Raw genomic sequence first — 22,471 nt, 5'->3', positions numbered from 1 at the left:
CTTGGAGCTTTTCTTTGACCATTTTCTGTGCAGTATGGCCTCTTCTCAAAGGAGTTATTTTTCAAAATTTTATGATGGTACCTCTTCTAGACCTAAGAGAGATGATCGATGGTGTTCTTATTGTAAAAGAACAGGTCATATCAAGGATTTATGTTTTCGCCTTTATGGAAAGCAAACTGTCTTAGAAAAGATGGCAAGGATGCGTGGTCAAGCGCATTTTACTTCTTCTGAAATAACCCCTGCACCTAATGAGACCCAATCTGCATTTCGTCCAGATGAGTTGGAACGATTCCGAACCATTCTTGATTTTCTGAGTAAGCCATCTGATACTAGTGCTTTGGCTATGACTGGTATGAGCTCCAAAACTCATTCTTTCATTTCTTCGTGTAATGATTTTAAACATTCTTGGGTTGTTGATTCTGGTGCTACTGATCATATGGCTTGTTGTGCTGACTCCTTTATTTCTTATCATCCTACCATTGGAACTCATACAATATCCATAGCTGATGGCTCACATACATCAGTTGCGGGTTCTGGTGACATAAACTTACAGCAGTCCTTACATCTTAAGGATGTTCTTCATGTTCCTAAACTCTCCACGAATCTTCTTTCTATTCACAAAATTACAAAATATTTGAATTGTACTGTAACCTTCTTCCCTACCCATTGTGTTTTTCAGGATCTCGCCACGAGGAAGACGATTGGTAGTGCTAAAGAGCAAGGTGGGCTGTACTATCTGGTGTCACAATCTCCCGCAAATAAAGTAACAGATCACACCTTCATATCTCATGGTCAATCAACTGCTGATTCTTTAATTTGGCTGCATCATAAGCGTTTGGGTCATCCTCCATTTAGTTTACAAATCTTTATTTCCGTCATTGTTTTTGTCTAAGTCTGTTGAGTCTTTTCATTGTGATGTTTGTGAATTTGCTAAGCATCATCGTGTGTCTTTTCCTTCTAGTATTACTAAGAGTGTTGAACCTTTTGATCTTATTCATTCTGATGTTTGGGGTCCTTCTAAGGTCCCTCATTCTTCTGGAAATAAATGGTTTGTTTCTTTTATTGATGATTGCACTCGTGTAACTTGGGTTTACTTAATGCGTGAAAAGTCTGAGGTACCACAACTGTTCTTCCAATTTTATAAAATGATTGAGACTCAATTTTGTAAAAAAATCAAAAGACTAAGGACAGATAATGGTATTGAATATGTCAATCACTCTTTTTCCCAATTTATACAAAATCAAGGTATGATTTATGAACTTACTTGTGTAGACACCCCTCAACAAAATGGGGTTGCTGAAAGGAAAAATCGTCACCTTCTTGAAGTTGCTCGTGCCTTACTGTTTCAAACACATGTACCCAAATGCTATTGGGGAGATGCCATTCTTACTGCAGCGTTCTTGATCAATCGTCTACCCACTCGGGTTCTCGATCATGTAAGTCTTATTCACTCCATGACTTCTTTTTTTCCTTCTGTTCCAACTTTGCAAAGTCTTCCTCCTCGAGTGTTTGGGTGTGTTGTCTTTGTTCATATTCATAAACAGCATCGCAGTAAGTTGGATCCTAGGGCTCTTAAATGTGTCTTCCTTGGATATGCTCCTGATAAGAAGGGCTACAAGTGCTATCACCCTGGAAGTCGGAAATTTTTTGTTTCTATGGATGTTACATTTCAGGAATCTGAGTCCTTTTTCCAAGGTCCTCATCTTCAGGGGGAGAATAATTCACCAGAAGACTCATCACCTTCCTTCTTTGAATCTTCAGTGTCTACTCCTTCACCTGTGTCAGTGTCTCTTCCTCTTGTTCCTGTTCCTAATGTGTCTATGTCTGATCCTCCTGTGACTGATCCTCCTATGACTGATACATCAAGTACACCAGAGATACGGAAGATTGTAACACCTGAATTGGTATATCAAAGAAGGAAACAGCCCACATTGCTTCAACAGCAACCTCAATCGTCTGAACCACTGGTAAGTCCTAAATCTCATATTTCTGATCATGATGTTAATACTTCTGATGACTTACCCATTACTACTGCTTCTGATGATTTACCCATTGCTTTAAGAAAAGGAAAAAGATCTTGTTCCAAGAAAACTTGTTCTTCCTGTCCCTCTTGTACTCAATACCCTATCTCCCATTTTGTTTCCTTTGCTAATCTTTTTGTGCAGCACAAAAGCTTTGTTTCAGCACTAGATTCTACTTCAATCCCAAAATCAGTACATGAAGCTTTGAAAAATGGGAATTGGGCTCAAGCCATGCAAGAGGAGATGAATGCGTTGGAGAAAAATAAAACATGGGAGGTTATTGATAGACCCAACGGAAAGAAAGCAGTAGGGTGCATATGGGTTTATGCCCTGAAATATAATTCTGATGACACTCTTGAGAGATACAAGGCTCGATTAGTCGCCAAAGGTTACACTCAAACCTATGGCATTGATTATGAAGAAACCTTTGCTCCAGTTGCAAAGATGAATACAGTGAGAATCTTGTTGTCCCTTGCTGCCCATTACAATTGGGATATAAATCAATTTGATGTGAAAAATGATTTCCTCAATGGTGAGTCAGAAGAAGGAGTCTACATGGAAATCCCGCCTGGTTTTTGATTCTGTGAAGGGGGAAAATAAAGTTTGTCGATTAAAAAAGGCCTTGTATGGATTGAAACAGTCACCTCGTGCTTGGTTTGGAAGGTTTACTAAGGTTATGATGACCTTAGGATATAGACAGAGTCAAGGAGATCACATTCTTTTCTTCAAGCACTCCCAAAATGGGAAGCTTACTGTGCTCCTTGTATATGTTGATGATATTATTATCACAGGTGATGATTTTGTGGAGAGACAGATTCTGCAGACACGACTTGCGTCTGAGTTCGAAGTTAAAGACCTTGGGAAACTGAGATATTTCCTAGGGATAGAAGTAGCTCATTCAAGCAAAGGAATTTTTATCAGTCAGAGAAAATATGTTTTGGATCTTCTCAAAGAAGCAGGGAAGCTCGGGTGTAAACCCTCTAATACTCCTACTGAGCAGAATCACAAGATAGGCTTTGAAGAGGAGAGTCCTCCAGTTGATAAAGAACAATATCAACGGCTAGTTGAAAAATTGATATATCTGGCTCATACTAGGCCAGACCTAGCTTATGCTGTTAGTGTTGTCAGTCAGTTTATGCACGATCCAAAGGAGAAACACATGCAGGCAGTAGAGAAAATTCTTCAGTATCTTAAATCTACTCCTGGTAAAGGATTGTTATTCCGACGTGATGGTAATCTCTCTTTAGAAGTCTACACTGATGCTGATTATGCTGGATCCGTGACTGACCGTCGTTCTACCACTGGTTATTGCATGTTTCTTTGCGGTAACTTGGTGACATGGAGAAGTAAGAAACAAGATGTGGTTGCCAGATCAAGTGCAGAAGCTGAATTTCGAGCTATGGCTCAAGGCATTTGTGAGTTACTGTGGCTGAAAATTGTACTTGATGATCTCAAAATAAAATGTGAAGGACCTATGAAGCTGCTATGTGATAATAAGTCCGCTATTTGTATAGCTCATAATCCAGTTCAACATGATCGGACTAAACATATTAAGGTCGACCGCCATTTCATCAAAGAGAAACTTGATAGCGGGTTGATTACCACTCCATACATTCCCACTGGGCGTCAATTAGCTGATCTATTGACAAAGGGACTTCCTTCAGACAGATTTCAAGAACTTACTAGCAAGCTGAGAATGATAAATATCTATTCCTCAGCTTGAGGAGGAGTGTTATAAATATTAGGTCTTTTATTATTATTAGTATTTGTTGTATTGGGCCAAGCCCATTAGGTCAAGAATTAGGTTTTTTAGTCTCTATAAATAGAGACCTCTTTGTATCAGATTAATACACAATTCAATAATATTTCAAATACCATTTTCTTTCAAGTTATTGCCAGTGTCTATCTAAAAGCACAGCAATAGTCCTTTCACTAAGAACACCACCTACAAAAAAGCAAAGTTAAGAAGAAAAACAAATCCACATTAAATGAAGAATTCGCGAATCGGTGCCTGCATAGTAAGATCTTTCATGGTAGTTTTGAGTATACTTACATACTAGTATTTATTGAGTAATCGTGGCTTTTATCTGTTTGTTTAAACACTTAGAATGTCCATATCATGACTTTAAATTATAAGAGCTACATTGACAACATATATTATAACCAATTGGGTTTCAATTATATCAAATAATAAACTTTCTTCTAAATTAAAAGCTTCACCTTAAACCAGAAGAAGGAGGTTCATCGGATGATACTAAGCACAGCCAAATTCCATTTGTTATATGACATTGAGGTACTTAGAGCACAATCACGCAAATTCCTTTTGATGTATGAAATTGTGATATGCCAGTGCGCTAATTGGGCTTACCCCAAACCTTTTTAACGCAATCGGCTTATTAAACAAGTTTGACTCATCCATGTATCGTGAAGGCCACCTTGTTTTTAAGCTTGCTCGAACCTTGATTTTAAACCTTGTCTGTGTTTTGGCCCTGCTATTAAAGTAGCGAGAACAACGCTGGTCGTACATCACACACACGTGATCAGAGCGAATGAAGACGTCTAATTGCGTAGAGGTGTTCATGTCGACACTGTCCACGTTACCTTCACCATCACCATCACTAATAATGATGTTAAATTTCAATAACCCAATTGATTGTTCCTTTTCGATGATGCAGCAGAAAATGAAGCCTACCGTAGGTGAGGATGGAGTAGAAGAGAGATCAACAATTACATAATCATTTGTCGTCTTATACTCCAACCACTCTAGAACTCTGCTTTGTGGAAACACGTACACGCACGTTGCTTGATCACCGTAATTTTGAACATAATCTGGAGTGGATATATGTTGAACTAAATTCATTACATTAATTCGCGCATTCAACTCAATAGCCATTAGAGAATTTTCATCCAAGTTTAAGCAATTCCAGAACTCAACCCTTCTCCGATTTTCATTGAACTGTTCAGTGGCTATTAAAGGGAACAATACTGTCTCTAGGGATGTGCACCTTTCGGCATGTAGAGTTTCGAGGGAGGGGGGAAGCTCAGGTAGAGTCTGAAGCTTCTTACTATCATTTATGTATAGATGTCGCAGTCTTGTAAGATTTTTGATGGATGAAGGCAAGCTATCAATGTCAGAATTTTCAAGATGTAGGATTTCAAGCTTGCTTTGATGTCCAAAAGATGAGGGCAATGCATCCAAACGGCTGCATTTTAAATTCAGTTCTACCATATTCCATGGCGTTAAATGGGTATCACTTGTAAGTCTGATAAGGGAAGTGCAGTGCCTTGCGTCCAATTTGTGAAGCTTGTAGAGAGAGAAAATAGATGGATGCATGCTAATCAACTCAACACACCAAGAGATATTAAGTACTTCAAGATTTGTGGCTTTTGAAAAGTCTGGCAGCTCCTTCAATGATCTCGACCAAGAGAGGTTAACTTCTTTTAAATTCACCAGAGTCTATAACAAAATAAAACAAACCAAGCCATCACACATGAGCTCAAGTTGTTGATTTGTATTCTTTGGATAAAGAGAAAAATTATAAGAAAACATAAATATTACCCGTGCTCCATCCCAAAGTTTTTCCATTCTACTATATGACAAGTTCAACATAACAAGTTTTTCTGCAGAAAAATCTTGGGGCAAGGATTTCAGAGGGTAATGCTCCCAACTAAGATATCTTAGTCCAGTTGGCAAAGATTGAAGCCCTTGAGCAAGAATATCAATGGAGTCTGTATCTCTCCAAGAAGATCCATAACGAAAATACAGAAATAGTAGTTTGTTCATCTTAGCAAATGTGTGAGGGCTTAACTCCAGCTGCGTATCTTTGGACAAGTACACCCGTATGCTTCTAATGGCCTCAATCCCCTGCCATCAATGTAGAGGAAAAATTTTAAACATCATTAAAAGCCACATTTCTCACAAAATATTCAAATGTCATCTAAAGATATCATTTTTAAATTATGCTTTTACCTTGTCATTCTTCAATACTTCATAAATATCATCATGATCTTCCAATCGACAGTGGCTCCCAAGGTCTTCACTAGATTCTTGGCGAACAATCTCCCATGCCATTTCTTTTAAAATATCATGCACAAATACAACATTGTCTACGGATAAAGTTATAAGAGCTTTATCCTTCAGCCTTTCTAACTCAAATGCCACTGAATTATCACTTTCACCATCCTTCAACAAAATTTCTATCTTGTCCAGTTTCAAATTTAATCCACTAAAGAAACATGCTACATCTAAAAATATCTTCTTCTCTCCACGATCTAGATCATCATAAGTCAATCTCATTATATTGTGAACCTCTTTATTTGGCATTCTTTTAAGTTTGTGAAGTAGACTTTCCCACATGTGCATGCCTTTTCCACAGAGAAGACTACCCAAAACTTTAAGAACTAATGGCCCACCATCTTTGAATGCACAAAGTACTCCATTTCAAGATGATCTTGTTTGAAGGCATTCAGATTGAAAAGCTTTAGTGCTTCATCGAAGTCCAATTCCCCTACCTCGTATATATCAACATGATAGGACCCAACTTAATAAAGCCCAATATGGCAAGGTAAATGTGGCTGTGTCACAGCCCAATACTGATGATGTAACACAGCCCAATGATCATGCTGAGTCAGCTTGTTTGTTAGGGAAGTTGTTACACATGCTGAGAGGTTAGATGATAAATAGGGGACGTGAAGAAGGAATGGGCACCATGGAGGTCATTTGGATTGCTGAGGCAAATTGGGAGATCTCAGGGCATCTCGAAAGTCCCTGAAGCATTTACATTCTGCTGATTTCTTTTCTTTATTTCTTTATGCACAATCTGAGCTATAGCAGCACTATAGCATGTAATTAGATTCTGTTCATGCTGAATATTGTTGAGTTTACTGGTTTCTGTTTAATATAGAGGAATTATTCTGGGATTACTCTTGTTTATTTGCTTGATTCCTATCAATTGGTATCAGAGCACTCCGATTCGGGTGCTTTGAACTTAGCTATTATAAAAAACAATAAAAAAAATTAAAATATGGAAAACAGATCTAAGAGTTTGCAGAAGATGAGAAAAGCGGAAGAAACCCACGCAGAGATAATGAGGCTCCTTGACGAGATTTTACATAATGTTTCTCAACTCAACAGAGGTTCGCGAAGAAGACGATCTGAGCGGCAACAGGGGATCCAATCTGTAAGAATGATGGGGAACTTTATGGTTCTATGGTTCGCGAGAAGAAATTGGAGTTACCAGAGTTTGAAGGAGAAGAAGCCTATGGATGGCTAACCAAGGTTGTGCAGTACTTTGAAAAGTTTGACATACCTGAAACAAAGAGGCTTCCTCGAGTTGCGAAATTGATGAAAGGTCAAGCTAGTGCTTGGTGGTGGTGCTGGAGCGAGATATATGTGAGAGCCTCTTGGAGGGAATTTGTTACGGCGCTACTCAAACGATTTCAACCAGATTTGAGGACGGAAATGATAGACAACACGAAGGTAACACACACAGCAACAGGGGCCGACATGCGAACAAATACTAAATTGCGTGTCACCTCAGGCGAAAATTCTGCAAGTAGCTTGAAGGTGGACGTTGTGGGAAGCTATCGAACGGAGCGGTTGCAGAAACCAGCTACGTTGACGGAGAAGAAGACGGAGGGGACGACGATGCGTGAAACCACGCTGATGGAGAAGAGGAAATTCGTTTGGGCCAACGATGGGTTCGGGCTGGGAACGAGCAACAAGGGAAATGGGCTTAACGGTGAGTCTCAGCCCAATAGGTTCACTCAAGTCACATCTGCTCCTAAGCACGTGACCTATTCACAAACCAATGCAGCGGGAAATGACACGCGCTCCTCTCTCAAGGCTTCATCCAATGACTCACGTGCCTTAGCCAGTACCGTGGACAAAGACACACGGGCTACTGCCCAGACGCGTGTGAACTCAGGGGTTTCTTTGGCGAATACCAAGCATGTGGAGAGTTCAGGTAGCAGCGCAGCTAGGGCTGATGGTCGGCGGCTCACTCAGAACGCGTTGCATCACAAGTTGCGAAGGGAGATATGTTTCAAGGGTGAGCAGGAATGGAATCACATCCACCATGGCCGGAACGCACAATTACAACAGTCGGGGGTCGACGAAGAAGACGGAGAGGACGCCATGGATGAAGGGGAACCAACCAATGGCGAACAAGAGGTGGGAGGTGAACAGAAAAAAAAGATTGAGGCCCTGCACCTCTCGATGCACCTCTCGATCTACAGTGATGTAGGGGTCTCTTCGAACATGAATGTGAGTTTGGAGCGTTCCTCATTACATAGTCATGGTAGCATAGTGCGGCTGGTGACATGGGGGAAGTTGAAAGAGGATCTGAATTGGGTAAACAAGGAGTTGGGCCATGCTTTATTTCCGGCCCAAACTCTTAGTTCAGAAATTACATACTTGGCCCAATTTGAAGGGAGTAATTGCTCTAAGGCTGTTTTATGTAAGGAATGGGCATGGGAGCCAACAAGTCCGATTGCGTTAAACGGGCCCAAAAACTGTGGGCATCACCAACGTGGGCTGCAATGGGTTTTCCAAGAATATGGAATCTGATAGGACCCAACTTAATAAAGCCCAATATGGCAAGGTAAATGTGGTTGTGTCACAACCCAATACTGATGATGTATCACAGCCTAATGAGCATGCTGAGTCAGCTTGTTTGTTAGGGAAGTTGTTACACATGCTGAGAGGTTAGATGATAAATAGGGGACGTGAAGAAGGAATGGGCACCATGGAGGTCATTTGGATTGCTGAGGCAAATTGGGAGATCTCAGGGCATCTCAAAAGTCCCTGAAGCATTTACATTCTGCTGATTTCTTTTCTTTATTTCTTTATGCACAATCTGAGCTATAGCAGCACTATAGCATGTAATTAGATTCTGTTCATGCTGAATATTGTTGAGTTAACTGGTTTCTGTTTAATATAGAGGAATTATTCTGGGATTACTCTTGTTTATTTGCTTGATTCCTATCACATCATCATCATCAACTTTGTTAGCTAACACCTGCTTATCTCTAGTTGTTCCAATGATTCTACTACCCTTTCCAAAACCAATCATGATCTCCAACTAAAACTTCTAGTTGATATGGATCATTAACATCATCAAGAACAATAAGAACCTTCATACGACGAAGCCTCCTCATAACATAATCAGGCAATCCATTTGGTGCATTAATTTTCACACCTTCTGCTAAAAGTGTAGAGAACAGTTTTTCTTTCAAAGAAATTATTCCATGTCTTGTTGATTCTTCTCTTACGTTTGCCAAAAAACAACAACCTTCATATTCAGAACTTAGTTTTTTTAAAACTTGTTCTGCCATGGTTGTCTTACCAATACTGCCCATACCCCAAATTCCAATAACACGCACGTCTTTTGAATCTTGACGGAACAATGATTCTAAATGTGCAATTGGTTTTCCAATTCCAAAAAGTCCTTTTGAATGAATTGGCTGCTTATTTAACCTCATCATGAATTCATGATTGACTTTTTTGATGATTTCATCAAGCAGCTCGACATCATCCCTATAAAACGGAGAGAGCGAGATAGAGAGCAAATGTAAGAAATGTAATGAAATTTCTATAACCTCACTTAGAAATGTGATGATGATATTTCTATAACACCAATGTGAGCAAGTAAATTCCAATAAGTCCTTTTTTATGCTTTTACACTAGTTTTTAACAACAATAAATAAGCGTACATTCTGGTTAAACAGTTTTTAAATAAAAGTTTTAATTTTAAGCAACAACCTATGGATAATATACATAGATCTATATAACAAATGAGCAGAAAAATAATATTTCACATTTGTTGGGAGAAAATGAAAAGCTTACCGGAAATCTGATGACTTAATTCCAGATAAATTTGCAGATTTGTTCAAAGCATCCCTCCATAATTGCACCCTTATCAAATTATACTTTTTTTCATGTTTAGCAAGCGCATTTCCATATCTCTCCTTTTGATGTCGTACATTTGTCGGATCTACATTGTAGAAAATAGGTATTACAGTCTGTCCATATTTCTCTCTGCACTCCACTATTTTCTCAAGTTCTTCCAAACACCAATGTGAAGAAGCATAGTCTCCTGAGAATATGATCAATGAAATTAATGATGTTTCGATTGCTCCAAAAAGTGATGATGATATTTCATCTCCTCTTTTAAGTTTATCATCTACAAAGGCATCTATTTGGTTTCGAAGAAAAGCATCAATCATATGACTGAGAAAATCATGGCGAATGTCCTTGCCCCTGAAGCTAACAAAAACATCATACTTTATTTTAGGAGTGTTGTCTGACAATTGTTTTGCCGCTACACCCTTCAATTTTTAAAATAACCAAGAGATGAATAAATACAAAATACCAAGATATAATAAAGTAAAATGAAATACAACATATTCAATTTTTGAAATAACCAGAGACAAAGAATATGCTAGTTGGATTGAAACAAGAGCACTCTGTATCTTTCTTTGCCTCTAAACCCTTGAATATCAAAATAAGGGAGCCACGAGGTAACTGTATAAAAGAAGAAAGAGAGAAAACAAATAAAAAGATCAAAGAACTTGAAGAATATAACATATGAATATACCTGATTGGAAGCATCGGAGGAGTCCAATGCAGCAGTTGGTTTCTCAAGCACAGCCTTGTCAGATGAGTTTTTCTTCCAGGGCCAGCATCGGTCCATCTGATACTATAAACAGCTATATCAGGGTTTTACCAGTTGGCAATGCAAAATTCTCGTACTAGTACAGAACAGACTGTGATCCAAACTCGATAATCAATTCCATCCTATCACAAAACACTATCTCGTCTTACTACCACGGGAACGATTCTATTTTACCCTCTTTTCATTGAACCAACGCCGTTCACAATAATTAGATTTGAATGACGACAATACAACCCGTAATAAGTTTTTAACACGAATATTCAAGTAGGAATTTACACCTCAAAATTTTCAACATCTTTTTTTTTTTTTTATAGAAAAACAAACAAGTTTAAATTAGCGGTTAGCCAAAAGGAGAGGAAGGAGAACTTAGGATACATCACGCCAAAATCTAGATTAAAGAGTAGGAGTGTCCAATGCTTTATAATTGTATGGAAAACTAATGTGGGACTTTAAGTCCCATATCTTACAAATGAGAATATAACATTCCACCATGCTCCACAATCTCATGCCCACGCGGGTTAACTTTATGCTAGTCTTTTACTAAACCTAGATGAACACTGCAATGCCGGCATTAATTACCACCCGCACCGCCTCGATTGTGGCCAAGAGACATATTGGAAGACTCTATATCATTTGATAAGAACCTTAAGATACACCACCCAAACTAACTCAAAAAGTGAAAGTGTCTAAAGCCTTATAAACCCCACATTAATTGTCCATACAATTAAATGGAACTTTAAATACCTTGCGAATGGGATCGTAACAATATCATATGACAATACCAGCTCCTTCTGGATTTGCAAGCTTTCAAATTAAGCCTTAATGTTGATCCAACAATCATGATAAATAATCTTTAGTCTTTAAAAACAAGTAAGCATGTTACCCCAAAAAGAAAAACAACCAAGCAAGAAATTTCTCTGCTTGATCTTTTACTATTTCATTCTTCTTTTCTTTGTTTCCCACCTTTTCTTTTGCCGAAAAAGAATAAATGATGTAGATCTGTGAAAGCAATTACTAACCTCGATTGTTTCACCGAATTGATGCAGTGGCTGATTAGGTATCAGATTCAAGTCTTGCTCATATATGTTGGAGCAGCAACCATCTTGATCAGCAGTTTTATAGATAGAAGATGCAATTTCATTGACCGTATTACAAAACCTAGAAGCAATTGCACACTTACACTCTCCCAGATAGCACTGGATTTAGATTTATATTAAGGAAATAAAAAAGTCACCTCTATATGAATATAAATTAATTAAAGCGGTGCATAATAAAGGGAAAAGTTAACACGCCAAACGCTGTCCGGGTTGGAATCATTTCCATGAACCTATTGCCAGAATGCCAAATTGACAACTTGCTGCCTTTAATAGAACAATTCAATTCGATGTTAGATAAGAACATCGACGTTAAAAATTAGCGTAAAAACATAAAAATTTGTTCCAAGTAAAAACTAGTGTTAAAAACTTGTTTTTACACTTTTACTGAAGTGATCCATGTTAAAACGCAAATAAAAACTCTTTCCATTAATGGTAGAAACTTAAGTTTTTACGTAAACCAAAAAATTGAACCTCGTCAACTTTTAACCCTGACCTAGTTTTATTTTTATTTTTAAAAAAAAACCTTATTTCTCATTCTCCTAAATCAAAATGCACAATATCCTCTTTTAGCTATATAAAAACAAAAATAACTTACATATATAACTATAATAAGTAAGTACTTTTAAACTTTTTTTGTGTTTTTGAATTTATATCTTATATATTATATAGTTATGTGACTTGTAACATACCGTCTCAAGTCAATTTGTTAACTTACAATATGGTAATAAAAGTGCAACTTACTTAAATTAATTAGCGAAAAAATTTTATCACAATAGCTTATCACAACTACGTGACTTCAACTTTTCTTTCTTTTATGTTCACATTATGTAAATTGTCATTGTAACATCCTCGTCTCGAGCCGGTTTAATTAACATACATATGATATTAACCAGAAACAACGGAAGACTTAACTTACGAAAATACAAGTTAACTTTTTCTTTTTCTTTAATCCTTTTTCATATGATATATCACATTGCATACTTCATCAAGTTTAATTCTTATTTGACGGAGACGAAAATCGGACAAACGAGAATTTGCAAATCTCACTCTCAAGGTATCCTAATAAACAGTTTATACAATATATGATTTCAGAAATACCAGATATCCATATAGGACCTACCCATCCATGGGCACATGCACAACTTGGCTTCGTGCCACTATCTAACAACATGCATATCCAACATGTAATCATATAACTGAATACTATATCATAATATAAACATGCCTGAATACACAATTGTACATGCATCAAAGTGGAAAACATGTACAAAACATATACATGCCATATACAAAGTAACACATCAGATATCATGATCCACCAAAATAAATGGAATACTAATGCAAATCACAATTCTCCAAAATAATAGAAGTAGACTGCTACCCAAAAATTCGGTCCGCGATGCACTTTATCCACGGGTTGTATCCTTGCCCCATGTAGGCTCACTGGCAATCTGTGCACCTGAAATGATGTCTCCAAACGGGGTGAGATAACAAATCTCAATAAGCTCTAGGTTTATAGAGAATTCTCCATATCCCTAGGCCCACTCCTGCATAAAAGTCAGATACAGAGTATACAAAGCATCATATAACAGATATCATAACTGAACAGAACATATATACATTTATCTTGCTCTAAAGGAATCCAAATGCTCACAGTCGCTAGGCACACCTAGAGAAAGAATCAATAACAAAATAAAATGCTACAATGCCATGTAATTACAAGACATACACTTTATTGATTTACTTTCATTTCTTCACATTTATGCCAATCCTATGCCAATTCACAAGTCAAGACCTTACTTTCATAAAATCATTTATTAGACCATTTTAAGGAGGATTACTTGAACCACAAGCACCCACATGGTTTCATACTCATATAGGGTCTTAAAATGACCCAACCAAGCTTCTAAATATCCTTTACCATCCTTTCTTTAATAATTTCTAACCCCAAAAATCATACAATGGCCGAAACCAATAACAAAGGAAACTAGAGATTTTCATCAATTCATTTCATACCATCAAAGGTTCCTAAATTATTTATGCATTCCCTTTAACAATTTACACACAACTTAGGCATATTTTCCTTCACAAGGTCGAGGCATTCATACAAGGAACCAAGATGCCTTTTGTCATTTCTTAAACCCTTTCACTTCAAAATTATACTAAAGTCATGCATTAGAACCTAAATACATCATCAAAGTAATTTTTAACATAATCAATCCCACTTGTACCATAATGGCCGAAATCCACAAGGAGGATTTCCAAGGGATTTTTCACTTTGTATTATCACTTTTACACTTAAATCTCAACATACACCAACATACCAACCTTCACAATTCATGCAATTAAATTTTTGCACACCAATCCCAATTACCCTAACATGGCCGAAATCTAGGGTAGCAAATACAATGGAATTTTTCCAACATTTCACTTGTTCACATACTGATATCACATTCCCACAACTAAAACAACCATGTTCAAAGGATGTGTTATGTTACGTTTTTAGTTCCAGCTATTAGATTCATTGGATTACGATTACCATTTTATTGCGTTTAATATAAATATTTGGGATATCTTATATTTCTTTGCAAAATTGGTGGTTAATAAGTTTAGCTTCATTTTTTTTTTGTTAAACTATTGAATATTAAATATAATATACACTACATAAATTAAAAATATTATTTAATATTAAAACATGTCTTAATGTGTCGAAATCTAATATTTTTTAGAATTAACGTGTCAGAATGTCATGTCGTGTCATATCGCTGTCTCGTATCGGTATCAATGCTATATGGGTTACCACAATATTCAAACTCATTTACACAAGTCTCCTGATATATACACACTTCTAAAGAATCCAACGTGCAAAAACTCGGCTTTCTAATCAGCCTTGCTTGAGTAATCTTGGCGACAGGGGAAAATGTATCAAAAAAATCAATTCCCTCTTGTTGAGTAAAACCTTGAGCAACTAGCCTTGCTTTATACCTTTCTAAAGAGCCATCAGCCTTAAGTTTGACCTTGTAAATCCATTTACAGCCAATGGGGCGTTTGTCAGGAGGTAAAGAAACCAGTGACCAGGTATGATTAGCCTCCAAAGCATCAATTTCAAGCTGCATTGCCGCACGCCAAGCAGGAACCTTAACAGCCTCAGAAAAGGAAGAAGGCTCAGGATGAAGGGTAACGGAATTTACAAAAGCAGCATAAGAAGGTGATAATCGAGAAGTGTTTAAAACAGCAGCCAAAGGGTAGGTGGCGGTGGAAGTGGAAGTAGAACAAATATAGTCTTTGAGGTAAGAAGGAGGTTTGATAGTACGGGTGGATGTTTGTATAGGTAGGGGATCATGAATAGGTAAAACCAGATCAGAAAATATATCAGTGGATGGAGGAGGTAAGTGTTTAAAAGGAAACTCAGTTTCATGGAACACAATATCTCTGGTTATAAAAATTCGATTGGAGGACATATCAAGCACTTTGTAAGCTTTGTAGCCTGGAGGATATCCAATGAAAACAACTGGAATGGCTCTGGCAGAAAACTTGTGACGATCACGAGGCAGTGTTGAAGCAAAACAAAGACATCCAAAAGTTCGGAGATGAGTATAGGAGGGTGGTTTACCCATTAGAACTTCAAAAGGAGTTTTGTTATTCAGCACGGGAGTAGGCAACCTGTTGATCAAATAACATGCAGTAAGCAAACAATCAGTCCAATAAGCTAGTGGAATATTGGATTGAATTTGTAAAGAACGAGCCACATTAAGCAAATGCTGATGTTTCCTCTCAACAACAGCATTTTGTTGAGGTCGATCCACACAGGAATGCTGATGATGAATACCCTTATCCTTGAAGTAGGAGGTGAAATTAAACTCAGGAGCATTGTCTGACCTCACAACCTTAATAGTGCTATGAAACTGATTAGCAACCATATTACAGAATTCAGGGAATATATGTAACACATCTGATTTGGCATGAAGGAAATAAACCCAAGTATGCCTGCTACAATCATCCACAATGGTTAGGAAAAAACGATATCCATCAGCAGAAAGAATAGAGAAAGGACCCCAAACATCCAAGTGAAGTAAATCAAAAGGTAAAGCAGCAATATTATTATTTGATGTAAAAGGCAAACGCCTCTGTTTTGACATGGGACAAACATGACATAAAGGAGACAAAACTGAAATAGAAGATATGCCTAAAACATTTTGCAATATCTGTAAACGAGATACAGATGGGTGACCAAGACGACTATGCCAAAGTGAAGAAAGAGTAGTTGAAGAAGCCAAAGCAGACGAAGGAAGAGGTGAAGCTTCTAAGACATAGAGATTGCCAAATCGATTAGCAGTCCCAATCGTCTGTCCCGTAGAACGATCCTGCAAAGTGCAAGAAGAATCAGTGAAGGACAAAATAAGAGGAAACGAAGATGTCAAAGTACTGACAGACAACAAATTATATTTAAAATCCGGAACAAAAAGAACGGAAGTTAGAGTGAGGTGAGAAGAAATACGAACAGAGCCAATACGACAAACAGGAATGGAAGTACCATTCGGAAGATTGACAGAAAAATTGTGAATGGGAGAAAAAGAAATAAAAAATCGGAGATCACAACAGATATGGTGAGTAGCGCCTGTGTCAAGGAGCCAAGAAGAAGAAGAAATAGTGGAAATCTCACCAGAAACGTGGGCAACGGATGAGACGGATGCGTGTTGATGAGGATCTGACACAGTGGTGGTGGCAGATGGAGGATGAGACACGGATGATGGAGAATGGAGAAGAGCAAGAAGTTGGGATATTTGGTGTGGGCTGAGAGTGGGAGTTGGACTGATAGGCCCAACAGAAGGCAAAAGCCCATTACCCATCAAAGATGCAGTACAGTTTGGGGCTGAAATGGGTGCTCCATTACCCATCAGAGAGGCAGTAGAATTTGGGGCTGAACTGGGTGCTATAGGATATCGTTTTCCCTTCCATCCAGGTGGGTACCCATGGATGCGAAAGCATTTCTCAATCGTATGACCATTCTGATTGCAGTGTGTGCAAATTGGTCGGCGTTTACCCAAAGCCTGAGAAGCCAGGGTAGCATTGTCAGATGAAGCAGGGACGGCATGGATGAGTGGTGCAGCAGAAGGAAAACCACATTGAATGTTACGTTGACGTTCCTCTTGGATTACCAGAGAAAACACTTTTGCAAGGGAAGGCAAAGGCTCCATCAGAAGGATCTGAGCACGGGTTGAAGAAAAAGAATCATTCAAACCCATCAGAAATTGTAAGGCACGTTCCTGTTCACGAAAAAGAATCCAAGATTTCATTCCTCCACAAGTGCAATTAGGAATCGGTTCAAATTCCTTCAACTCATCCCAGAGGATTTTCAGCCGAGTGTAATAGGAATTAACATCAAGAGGACCTTGAACTAATGTCGAAATTTGAGATTTGAGTTGAAAAACACGTGGACCATTCCCTTGTTGAAACCGATCCTTAAGATCAGTCCAGAGGCTAGCTGCGGAAGGTGAATAAAGAAGACTATCAGCAATCTCTCTGACCACCGAATTGAGCAACCAAGAGGTGACCATACTGTTGCATCGAGTCCAAAAAGAAAAAAGCAAATCATCTGGATCTGGGGAAGGAAGGGTGCCATCGATGAATTGAACCTTGTTTTTGGCAGTGAGGGCCATATACATTGCTCTGCTCCAGGTGTGGTAATTGGTCCCATTGAGAAGATGAGTAACAAGAACCAAGCCGGGATGATCGGCACTATGTAAATAATAAGGACTGGATGTGTCCTCAATGGGAGAGGAAGATGGAGCAGTGGATTTGTTGGCTTGACCCTTAGCCATGGCAACGAAAACTTAGAAGAAAAATGAAGAACACAGAGAGCTCTTGATACCATTTTACAAGAAAAAATCATTCTCCTTTATTCAATCTATCTGAATTACAAAAAGAGGAGAGCTATATACAAAATGCTCTCATAACAGAAAAGCCAAAACTAACGCACCTATTGTGCCAATGCCACTCAGCAATAACAAACTTTCCCATGTATGTATCTATGACAGCTACCATCTATGCATCATAACCATCATGCTATGTACACTAAACAAAACATAATAAACAGAAAAACTAAATGCAAAATATATTTATCTTGATATTTTCCACAAAGAAGATGACCAAAAACTTTAATAACTAATGGAATGCATTTGGCATAATTGACCACCTTCTTTGATTGCTCATAGTACTCCATTTCAAGATGATTTCGTTTGAAGGCATTCAAATTGAAAAGCTTAAGTGCTTCTTCAAAATCCAATGCCCCTACCTCATATATATCATCATCATCAACAACTTCATTCATAAGCACTTGTTTATCTCTAGTTGTAATAATGATTCTACTACCTGTTCCAAACCAATCATGATCTCCAACTAAAACTTCTAGTTGATCTGGATCATTAACATCATCAAGAACAATAAGAACCTTCATGCGACCAAGCCTCAACATAACATAATCGGGCAATTCATTTGTTGTGTTAATTTTCACATCTTCTGCTAAAAGTGTTGAAAAAAGTTTTTCTTTTAAGGAATTGGTTCCACCTGCTCTTGCAGATTCTTGCCTTACATTTGCCAAAAAACAACCTCCTTCATATTCAAAACTTAGTTTGTTAAATACTTCTTGTGCAATGGTTGTCTTTCCAATACCGCCCATACCCCAAATTCCAATAACACGAACGTCTTTTGAATCTTGACATAATAAAGATTCTAAATGTAAAATTGGTTTGTCAATTCCAACAAGTCCTTTTGAATGAACTGCGTGCTGTTTCAACCTCTTCAACTCAAGGTTGATGGTCTTGATGATTTCTTCAAGCAGCTCGGCATCATCTCTATACAACAAAAAGAGAGAAAGAGAAAATACATGAAATTCAATAAAATTACTATTATCTCACTTGGTTGTAAGTTTGTGGAGGGCGATTCACCTATGATCGAACATCCCTTCCCTTTCCCTTCCTGCTTAATGGGAATCCCCTAATAGGGTCAGGTACCAAAAAAAGAAAAAGGGACCTTGTCGGACGTATCTGGAAGTCTTGAAAAAATATATCCTTTGGAAATTGGAATTTATTTAATTGTGCAACTTGGGTCTAATTTAACCTCTGACTTTTGAATGAACCAACAAAGCTTAGCTTGTTCGATCTGAATCCTAGCAAGAACCAGTTGTGGCATTGACTAATATTTGCGGATGTAATAACTAATAAGTGTACATTATGGGGAAAAATTGTAAATAAGGTTTCTTTTTTTAAGTAACCAGCTTTTGATAATATGCATAGTGCTATAAAACAAAATAGTAGCGCATAAATATTTTAACATTTAGAAGGGAAAAAAATAACTTACCGAAAATCCAATGACTTAATTCCTGATAAATTTGCAGATTTGTTCAAAGCATCTCTCCATCTTTGCACCTTTGTCAAATTATACTTTTCTTCATGTTTAGCAAGCGCATTTCCATAACTCTCCTTTTGATGTCGTACATTTGTGGGATCTACATTGTAGAAAACAGGTATTACAGTCTGTCCATACTTCTCTCTGCATTTAACTATTTTCACAAGCTCTTCCAAACACCAATGTGAAGAAGCATAGTCTTTAGAGAATATGATCAACGAACAGAATGAGCCTTCAATTGCCGCAATAAGTGATGATGATATTTCATCTCCCCTCTGAAGCTTATCATCTACAAAGGCATATATTTGCTTCCGACGAAAATCCTTAATCAAATGGCTAAGCAAACCTCGGCGAATGTCCTTGCCCCTAAAGCTAACAAAAACATCATATTTCATTTTAGGAGCGTTGTCTGCCATTAACTTTGCCCCTACACCATACTTTATTCTAGGAGCCATTAACTTTGCCCCTACACCCTTCAATTTCGAAAATAAACAAGAGACAAATGAATACAACATACCAAGAAATAAAATAAAAAAAAAAAAATAAAAAGACAGAGAAATACGACAGATTAAATTTTTGGAATAACCAAGTGACAAATAATATGTTTGTTGGATTGGAACAAGCGCACTCTGTAACTTTCTTTGCCTCTAAAACCTTGAATATCAAAATAAGTGAGCCACAAGGTAAATGGAAAGAAGAAGAAAGAGAAAAAACAAATGAAAAGATCAAAGAACTTCAAAGAATAGAACTTTGTCTACATAACAAGTTCAAATTATCTGTTGACCAAAAAAAAAAAATAGAGAGGAAGGAGGAGGATATCATATGACAATACCAGCTCGTTCTCGATTAGCAAACTTTCAAATTAAGCCTTGATCTTAATCCAGTCTGTTAATCACGATCAATAACTGATAGTATTTAAACAAAAGTAAGCAAGCAATTTCTCTGCTTGATCATTTGCAATTTCATTTTTCTTTTCTTTGTTTTCCGCCTTATCTTTCTGGCCAAAAAAGAATAAATGACGGAGAACGATGTAAAGCAAATACTGACCTCAAAATTTTTGCCGAACAGATGTTTTGGTTGATTAGGTATCAGATTCAAGTCTTGCTCATATAAGTGGGACTGTGGGAGCAGCCTCAAGGTGGACCAGCAGTTCAATAGAAGGAAGGAGCAATTTCATTTGACCTTATACAGTTACAGCCTAAAAGGAGCAATTTCATTTTTTTTTTTAAATTTCAATTTTTAAAAATATAATTTCTACATTCAATTTACAATAAAGTTTAAAAAATTAGAATTTAAAAAAATTCAGTTTATAAAAAATCCTGAACAAACCCTTGGTACCAAAGGGCTTCTTAAAAGTGTATCCTAACGCTCACACTCACACCCTCCCGCATAGCACTAGATTTGTATATAGATTTATATTAAAAAAACATTAACATCACCTCTATATGAATAAAAAAATGATTAAAAGAGTGCATAACCAAGGGAAAAAGTTAATGCCCCAAACACGGTATGGGTTCGAATCAATTGAATGAACCAACTGGCATGCACTTTCATATATACGAAAGAGGGACACCGACGACGAAAGTATCACGTTTAGACAAAAAAATTATTAAACTGCCATGTTAATAGTAAATTTTGTCAAAATGTCATGCGGTATAATTCGTTACACAATGTAGCGAATTATACATACAAGTAATTCGCTATACAGTGTAGCGAAATATGCCACGTCAGAACACACATAACCAAAAATGTCACATGTCAAATTTTGCAAAATTTACTACATAGGGTAGCGAATTTCTCAAAATTTGACATGTGTCATTTTTAGTTCTGACGTGACATAATTCGCTATACTGTGTAGCGAATTACTTGCATACATAATTCGCTACACTGTGTAACGAATTATGCCGCGTGATATTTTAACAAAATTTACTGTTGGTGTACCAGTCTGGTAATTTTTTGTCCAAACATTAACAAAATAATATTTCTGTGTATGAAAGACGGTCTTTGAAAATTAGCAACACGCGGTCTTTGAAAGAAAAAAGTCAATTGGATGTTCGGTAACACTACTAGCATTAATTAATGTTCTTGTAGTTAAGAAACTTCTCACTCTTAGTACATACATTTAACAGGCCTTCAATTTCTCCATTTCTTTGCTAAATTTTAATATCTAGCTTTATTTTGTCTTTGACTAAATCTCCTATGAATTATAAGAGTTGATATTTTTATATCAAAAAAATTCACTATCAACCTATTATCTATTTAATTATTATTGGATCAGAAAAAAATCTTCAACTATTTATGAAAAGAAAAAAATACTGATCTAATAATAATTAAATAAGTAATAGAATGGTACTCTTTTTTTGGTAATAAAAATATTTCCCTCAAATTATAATACTCTGACTATCTAGATTTTTTCAATTTACTCCCTTAAGTTCGTCAAAATTATTATATTTAATATTGATTAATATAATATCCCTAACCTGATTAAATAGTAAATTATATATAGTTAAGTAATTAAGCTTGTATTAGTGGGTTGAATTAGATAAAATATCTAATTAAATAAATTAAGGGCACTTTTAAGATAAAAATACAGTCAGAGAAAATTATGGGATAAAAAATGTGTGAAGGAAAAGTACCCAAAATATAAAAGTAAAGTTAAAAACATTACTAGAAAAATATTTTAGACCAAATGGTTAAGTTTGGTGGTGAATGGAGGTGAATAGATAGACAAGCTTATACCCAGTTAAAATAACTTAACCTATGTTAAGTGTTAAAACCACTAAAACACCTCTCATTTGTTCATCTTCTTCGCTAGAAGGGTGAGGGAAGAGAGATGAAGCCATTGATGTTGAGCCAAAACCCTAGCTCCCTCATTCCTCCACCAAATTGATCTGTTCCAAAGTCTAAAGTGTGTCAAATCTCATCGTCTACAAAACTCATAGCTTGGTTCTTGTTGGGGATCATTGTATAGGGAGATATCTCACCATTCCCATTTCGAAAATTTGATAGATTTGAGTGATTGTGGGTGTTTTGTGTGCTTTAGAGCTTGAAGAATCACTCCCCAAGTATTCTAAGGTGATTTGGGGTAAGTTTCCACCATCCAACTCTTGTTTTCATGAAAATTTGAAGAATATAGGTTATGTGAATAGTGCCACACGAAAATTAATTGGTGTGATGTGTTGGGAGTTGATTTGATCATGTAACCTTTGTAAAAGTGGTTAGGAATGATAAATAAACGGTAAAAATGAGTTTATATTGTCATTTTAGCATG

General features: G+C 36.9%; 1 protein-coding gene and 1 pseudogene across 2 annotated transcripts; both read right to left on the bottom strand.

Annotated features, from left to right (window-relative positions):
- Positions 1–4,166: 4,166 nt before the first annotated feature.
- LOC133305069 (disease resistance protein RPV1-like) lies at positions 4,167–11,772 on the bottom strand (annotated as a pseudogene).
- Positions 11,773–12,951: 1,179 nt separating this feature from the next.
- LOC133305070 (TMV resistance protein N-like) lies at positions 12,952–20,359 on the bottom strand. 2 transcript variants are annotated; one of them, XM_061505195.1, is made up of 4 exons: positions 20,248–20,359; positions 19,153–19,673; positions 17,990–18,647; positions 12,952–13,252 (listed from the first exon to the last, which is right to left on the bottom strand). In XM_061505195.1, exons 2-4 carry the CDS (start codon positions 19,653–19,655, stop codon positions 13,139–13,141), a joined length of 1,275 nt encoding a protein of 424 aa, XP_061361179.1. In that variant the 5' UTR covers positions 19,656–19,673; positions 20,248–20,359; the 3' UTR covers positions 12,952–13,138. The 2 variants fall into 2 exon arrangements, with proteins under 2 accessions (XP_061361179.1, XP_061361178.1); XM_061505194.1 differs by lacking the exon at positions 12,952–13,252 and having other exon boundaries at positions 17,765–18,647.
- Positions 20,360–22,471: the final 2,112 nt, after the last annotated feature.

Source organism: Gastrolobium bilobum, unplaced genomic scaffold, assembly GCF_033153095.1.
Source record: "Gastrolobium bilobum isolate Gb01-03AN ecotype WA unplaced genomic scaffold, APGP_CSIRO_Gbil_v1 utg34677, whole genome shotgun sequence".
Taxonomy (NCBI): Eukaryota; Viridiplantae; Streptophyta; class Magnoliopsida; order Fabales; family Fabaceae; genus Gastrolobium; species Gastrolobium bilobum.
This window is presented reverse-complemented; position numbering and strand designations above follow the sequence as displayed.